The sequence below is a fragment of the Cebus imitator genome, unplaced genomic scaffold (genome assembly GCF_001604975.1).
Source record: "Cebus imitator isolate Cc_AM_T3 unplaced genomic scaffold, Cebus_imitator-1.0 Scaffold86, whole genome shotgun sequence".
Classification (NCBI taxonomy): Eukaryota; Metazoa; Chordata; class Mammalia; order Primates; family Cebidae; genus Cebus; species Cebus imitator.
Genome location: NW_016107401.1, coordinates 6,308,103 through 6,315,377, shown reverse-complemented (window position 1 = coordinate 6,315,377; position 7,275 = coordinate 6,308,103). Strand labels below are relative to the sequence as shown.

General features: G+C 43.7%; 1 protein-coding gene across 1 annotated transcript in view; it reads right to left on the bottom strand.

Moving 5' to 3' along the window:
• WWC1 (WW and C2 domain containing 1) overlaps positions 1–7,275 on the bottom strand; it is a 189,512-nt gene that overhangs the window by 24,179 nt on the left and 158,058 nt on the right. Inside the window, exon 17 of the mRNA XM_037740631.1 lies at positions 6,322–6,413. Within this exon, the coding sequence (XP_037596559.1) occupies positions 6,322–6,413 (92 nt within the window). The remainder of the gene's footprint in view (positions 1–6,321; positions 6,414–7,275) is intronic.

The window sequence follows — 7,275 nt, the reverse complement described above, 5'->3', positions numbered from 1 at the left end:
AAAAAAAAAAAAAAAAAAATCAGGTTGTCTTATTATTGAGTTGTAAGAGATCGTAATTTATTTGAGCTATGAGTCCTTTGTCAGGCATGTGTACTGCACGATTTTCTCTAAGTCTGTGGCTTGCCTTTCATTTTCTAAGCAGTGTCTTCCAAAGATCATAAGCTTTTGATTAAGGTAAAGCCCAATTTATTGATTTTTTTTTCTTTTACAGTTTGTGCTTTCTGTGTCCTAAGAAATCTTTGCCTACCCCAAAGTTGTAAAGAGATTCTTTTTTATACTTTCAGAACTTCTGTAATTTCAGTTTTTATGTGTAGCTCTATAACTCATTTCAGAGTTGTTTTTTTTTTTTTTTTCTGGAGATGGAGTTTCCCTCTGTCACCAGACTGGAGTGTAGTGGTGTGATCTCAGCTCAATGCAACCTCTGCGTCCTGGGTTCAAGTGATTCTCCTGCCTCAGCCTCCTGAGTAGCTGGGATTACAGGCACATGCTGCCACACCCAGCTAATTTTTCTATTTTTAGTAGAGATGGGGTTTCATCATGTTGGCCAGGATGGTCTTGATTGCCTGACCTCATGATCTACCTACCTCAGCCTCCCAAAGTGCTGGGATTACAGGCTTTAGCCATCGCACCCGGCCACAGATTAATTTTTATACATGATGTAAGTATCCAAGTGTATTTTTTCCCCAAATGAATATCTACTTGTTCCAACACCATTTGCTGAAGAGACTTTTGGTGATAGCCCTTAAAACTCTCCATTTCCTTTGGACTCCAAGGTTGGAAGGATTCAGTGTGACAAATAGACTGCATTTGTTAAATAGTAATTTATCTCTATTCCCATCTTGACTTCTGAAAGACATACAGAACTGCCAGGCTTCTGATCAGCATGAGACAGTGTTATCATACTGAGCCAAAAGAATCCCAGCCAAAAGCAGAGAATTTGACATCCAGCTAGCTGGCTCGGCAAGAGTATGGGGAAACACAAAATCTCCCTGAGGATTTTCCCAATGGGGAGAATACATTTTTGGATCTCTACTCACAACTCTGCAATTAAAACGTCTTCTGTACTTAGATGAGGACTGCTGCTGTGCAGGGGCCTTGGCTCTCCTCCTTGGCCCCAGAGCCCTCTCTATCTACAAATAAAAGAGCTATCAGCCAGGCGCGGTCTGTAATCCTAGTGCTTTGGGAGGCCGAGGTGGGTGGATCACCTGAGGTCAGGAGTTCAAGACCAGCCTGGCCATCATGATGAAACCCCATCTTTAAAAAATAAAACAAAATAAAATAAAATAAAATTTAAAAAAGCTATTGGCCGGGCGCAGTGGCTCACGCTTGTAATCCCAGCGCTTTGGGAGGCTGAGGAAGGCGAATCACCTGAGGTTGGGAGTTTGAGACCAGCCTGACCAACATGGAGAAACCCTGTCTCTACTAAAACTACAAAATTAGCTGGGTGTGGTGGTGCATGCCTGTAATCCCAGCTACTCAGGAGGCTGAGGCAGGAGAAAAGCCTAAACCCAGGAGGTGGAGGCTGTGGTGAGCTGAGATCGTGCCATTGCAACTGCACTCCAGCCTGGGCAACAAGAGTGAAACTCCATCTCAAAAAAAAAAAAGAGCTGTTAAACATGAAAACACATGGGGAGCCCCTCCACAAAGGCCTCTGTAGAAGCCACATTAACCAGTATTTATTGAGGGTTCAGTAAGCTCCACTCCAGGTCCTAGGTCTCACAACAGTGCTCAAAGAGATTATCTCCATTTCACAGATTTAAAAAGTGAGGGGCAGAGGCCTGACAGGCCTTGTCCTGTGAGGCAGGCTACATGATAGAGCCAGGTTTGCAAAACAGGTTCGTCTAGATCCACTGAGTGCTCATCCATTATGGGAGTCTCTTCTATTTAACTGTGAATGTGATCTAAATATTCCAAGACGAGAAAAAAAAAACAAAAAACACCCAACTTAATTGTAAAGAGAAAAATAATTAAAATCAACAATATCTTTTCACCCACTGGAGTGGCAAAACAAAACAAAACAAATCTGGTAATATCAAGTGCCGGTGAAGGTGCAGAAAGTGTATCCCTGTGGGAAGCGTCAAGGAGAGCAGCCAATTTACATTCTGAAGGCAATTTAGCCTTGTCTGTTAAAATAAAAAATGTACATATGCTTAATTAAGTTATAGCAGTTTGATTAGAGTGAGTGTCACAGAGGGTGTAGGTTAGGGTACTCTTAATCATTGCTGATGGGAGCATTTATTAATAAAATCTTATTTGAGAACTACTCTATGATGTCTGCTAAAATATAAAAAACACACGCCCTGGGATCCAGCAATGCCGCTTCTTAGCATCTGCCCTAGATAAATACAAGTCCCCAAGGAGGGCAAATATGAAGATTTTTTCCTCTAGCATTGTTTGGTGTTATATTCTCCTGTATTTTCTAACACTCTTAGTTTTATTTTGCTTGTGAATCTTAAAAAAAAAGAAAAACCCAGTCTTCTGATTATATGACTTAAAGACATATAAAAAAATAAATAAAACGAGGGAGTACCAGTGGCATGCTAGGTTTCGGGTGCCGAGGAAGGACTATAAACTGAAACAAAAACACACCGACAGTCTTTTGGAGACCAGAACTCACGACTCCAAAGCTGAGCAGGCACGGCAAGGCCAGTTAACCTCCCAGGACCAATAGAACCTTCCAGTTTTGGGGGAGGGGGCTGCAGATGGTTTACCCTACTACAGCAGCTCCAGGATCCCCAGCCCTCTTTGTAGGGCAGCGTCTGGGCGAAGTTTGAATGGCAGGGGGTGGGGAGACAGGGGGCCACAAAGGGAGAAGGAACAGAAGGCGGTTGCTAGGAGACGGCTTGAAAAGTCTCAGCACAAGCTAGGAATTTGGTGGAAACCACTGATCTCGTGCCAGGGTCTTGGGAGATAGGTCCTGGGCCTATTTCTGGCATCAGACCTTTGCCTGTGTGATCTGTAGTAGAGTGTGGCACAGCAGTGTGCCAGGGAGAAGGGGAGAGAGGGAGAGAGGGAGAGAAAGAGAGAGGAAAGGAAAGAGAGAGGGAGATGGCCAGGGGTCGGTGGGGAGAGACAGAGAGAAAGAGAGAGAGAGGAAGAAAAGGAGGGGAGAGAGCGACTGAGACAATTTAGAGAGAACCCTAAACTAACAAAGGAACATATAAAAATTCCAGGAACCTTGCCATCGGCTTTTCACATGAAAAAATTGTAAGAGGAGTAAAGCAAGGATCAGCGAATGATAGCCCATGGGCCAAATCCTGCCTGCTGCTTTGTTTTGGACAGTTTAAGCCATGAATGGTTTTTATATTTTAAAATGGCTGGCCAAAACCTAAAATGCAATGCAATAAAATAAATAAATGGGAAAAAAAAATAAATAAAATGGCTGGAAAAAAAAATCAAAAGGGGAACACTTGGTGAAAAGGTGCAAATTTCAGTGTCCATAAATGACGTTTCAGTGGAACAGAGACACTGCCGCTGGTTTATATACTGCCTACGGCTGCTTTCACTCTGCAGTAGCAGAGGTGAGGGGATGCAACAGAATTCCCATGGCCCACAAGGCAAACAATATTTACCATCTGGCCCTGTCCAGAAATCACCTGCTGACCCCTGGAGTAAAAGATATTAAGGGAGGGCACCTTCTGAGACTAAATATGTAATTTGGGGATCTAAGAGAATAACACAGAAGAGTTATTGAATGCTTCCTCTAGGTCAGGGTCTATGTTAAGTGCTTAACATGCATAATTTTGCCAAATTTTGCAATATACCCCATGACATAGTGGCTGTTTTCTAAATCTCTATTTCATAGACGAGGAAACGGAAGTTCACAGCTGTGATATTCGGCCCAGGCTGCATGTTAGAATCACCCAGGGAGCTTTTAAAACTTGCTAATGCTCAGTAAGGTCTTACTAATCAGACATAGGATCCCACAAGGAGGTTGGCTGAGCTAGACTCCAGCTCCATATCTGTCTGAATTTAAAGCACAATGCACTTAAGACCAACTTCTATTTCCTTCCAAATGGCAAGACTCATAGGCTGTGGCCATTTCCTACATGGGATTAACCCTATTTCCAGCCAGCAGTGAGCAATGTTCCTTCTCTTTTTCCTAACAATAATTTTGACTATGTGTTGAGGGCCTACTATGTGCTTTGTAGTTGATCTTCATTAGTGCCTTTCCCTTGAGTCTCTTCCAGTAACATTAGTATTATGTCCCCAGTTTTCAGATGGGGCTCAGACAAGGTTAGAGCGACTTGCAGAACAGTGATGCAAGGTGCGGGCTTCTGTAGTGCTGGTCACATTCTGCTTCTTGATTGGATGCTAGTTACAGAGGAGTTTTGCTTTCTGAAAAGTCACTGAGCTCTATGCTTAGGTGAATTTTCTGTATTTTACACTGCAATAAAAAGTTTAAAACATATTTTGCCTAAGGTTACACAAAACGTGAAGAATCCAGGATTCAAACCCTAGTCTACGTCATTGTTTCTTACCGCGTGTGACGAGACCTTTCTCATAACACAAGGAATTAAATAGCACTGATCACAAAGTGAGAAAGCTGTCCCCTTTTCAATTCTTGTTCAGACACTTTGATTACATCAAGGAGAACGTCTCTCTTTGGCAGTAGCATGTCTTCGACATTGCTGAAACACTTGCTAACCTTCCTTTTTAATAATAGAAGAGAAGGCTCAGTCAGGCTTAGCAAGCAATATATCTAACTAGACTTTAATAATATTGCTTTATTTTCATTACATTGTGTTGTCCACAGTTACCTTTTGAAGCAGACTTGGCTCCTGGCCTACCCAGTATCCACTTTTTCCCTTAGTAACAAAAATGTAATTTTTTTACCCAAATAACAGACCTCATTCTCCAGTCTCCCTTGCAGTTAGGCAGGCTAAGTGGCTAAGCCTGGCCAAAGAGAAGCAAGCAGAAGTTGCTGTGTGGGACCTTCAGGAATGTTTCTTGGTTAAAAGGTACACAAGCATGCTCTCTTTTGTCTTTCCTCTTTCCTGATGGCTACCTGTGTGATGGCTGGTGATCCAGCAGCCATCTTGGGCCATAAAGCAGCCTCAGTGGTGGAGGTCACATAGTAAAGACAACAAAGCAGACAACGGAAAGGAGCCTGGATTCCCAGTAACACCGTGGGTCTGACAGAAGTGGATAGCCTTGGATGGCTTCCTCCCATTTTTTTTTTTTTTAGACAGTATCTTGCTCTGTCACCCAGGCCAGAATGCAGTGGTGGGATGTTGGTTCACTGCAACCTCCCCCTTCTGGGTTCAAGCAATTCTCCCTGCCTCAGCCTCCTGAGTAGCTAGGGTTACAGGTGCCCACCACCATGCCTGGCTAAGTTTTGTATTTTTCAGTAGAGACGGGGTTTTGCCATGTTGGCCAGGCTAGTCTTGAATTCCTGACCTCAGGTGATCTGTCTACCTTGGCCTTCCAAAGTGCTGGGATTATAGGCGTGAACCACCACTCCTGACCTCTTCCATTCTTAAAAAAAAATTTTTTTTTTTAAGAGACGGGGTCTCGCTATGTTGCCCAGGCTGGAGTGCAGTGGTTATTCACAGGCGTGATCCCACTACTGATCACCACGGGAGTTTTGACCTGCTCCATTTCCGACCTGGGCTGGTTCACCCCCTCCTTAGGCAACCTGGTGGTCCCCTACTCCCGGGAGGTCACCATATTGATGCCGAACTTAGTGTGAACACCAAGCTGGCATAGCGCACTACAGTCCAGAACTCCTGGGCTCAAGCCATCCTCCCACCTCAGCCTCCTGAGTAGCTGGGACTACAGGCACCCGCCACCCCCAGCCTCTTAAACATTTTTTTGAGATGAGGTATCATTACAGTTTCAAACAATTCTCCTGCCTCAGCCTCCTGAATAGCTGGGATTACATTCTTCTCCTTAAGTGAAGAAGTAAACTCCTATCTTATTTCTGTCTAATATTTCTGCTCACCATTCCTGGAAGTCAAATGCAATTCCCAAGGACTCTTTAATTTATAGCAAACTACACAAATTTTCCATTTAGAGTAACAAAGTTTCTTTAAACTTTTTTTTAGCAAAATAAATGTCACTATATCAAGATAAAGAAAACACTAGGTGTGAACTATCATGGGTGATTCATGGGACACAAAATGGCGAATTCGGACAGAATCCTGGGAACCATCACACTAGGTTATATGGCCTTTTTGCCAGTAGAGAACCCATGAGGAGAGAGGTTCTCAGTCTTCTCAGTGGAACCCTTCTCTCACCTGTGCTGGCATGTGGGGATCTCATTATTGGCCTAGGTCCAGGCCAGGGCAGCTTCTGGGGCCCAAGGGCATGCTCACTTACCAGCTGTCTTCCAGTGTCTGTGTGCTGCTCCGGCCCTCCTGCCTCTTCTCCAGCTCCACTGCTGTCTGTTCCAACAAAGCAGACACAGCGTCCTACAGAGACAAAGGCTGCTGGGTCACTGGGTGCAATATAGGTGCCACCCTTCCTGCCAGGAATCAGAGCATCTCAGATCTGTGACCCTCCCAGTGAACTGATGGTGAAACCAAAGACCAGAGTGGTCAAGCATCTTGCCCAAGGTCACTGATAAACTAGAAAAATGGTCCTTAGTTCCCCCAGCTAACAGTTCTCTAGAGAATAGCTCCTGTATGTATGAACCTACTCAGCATCGTGGTGGAAGACAGCCAAGTTTAGCAGTGAAGTAAGAGAGAATTAAGGTCCCTGACTATAAAGAGATCATAGCATCATCAGACCAATGTGTGAACCATCAATAATGTAACACAATAAGGATACAATACAGAAGAGAGGTAATAGGAGAGATAAGTATTGGCTCTTTGAGAACAGTGGAGCAGTGATAAAGCTTGGGAAGCTGCATTCAGGGAGGGCTTCCTGAAAGAGGAACATCTATACTGAATGGTATCTGCAGTGAAAAGCCCCTGTGGCTTGATGAAATTATTTAACCTCTCTGAGACTGTACTAGAAAGGGTTGTTATGAAGATTAATTGAGACACTATATAAGGAACATAGAAGAGTACCTGGCACATAATTGGCACCCGGTAAATGGCAGCTAATACTAAAGCAAAAAGTGGATCCTGTAGTTTTCTGAGCACGTGGCTAATTTGTAGTTACCCTTGGTAGTTTGGGCCAGAGCCTGAAAGATTCCTAACATTTGCTTGTAAGGAAGGTAAAAGGGAACTAAAATCAACTGAAGGCCTGCCATATACCAGGCACTGTGAAAGATGGTTTATGTGTAGCTTCTTTTTTTTTTTTTTTTTTTTTAGACGGAGTTTCACTCTT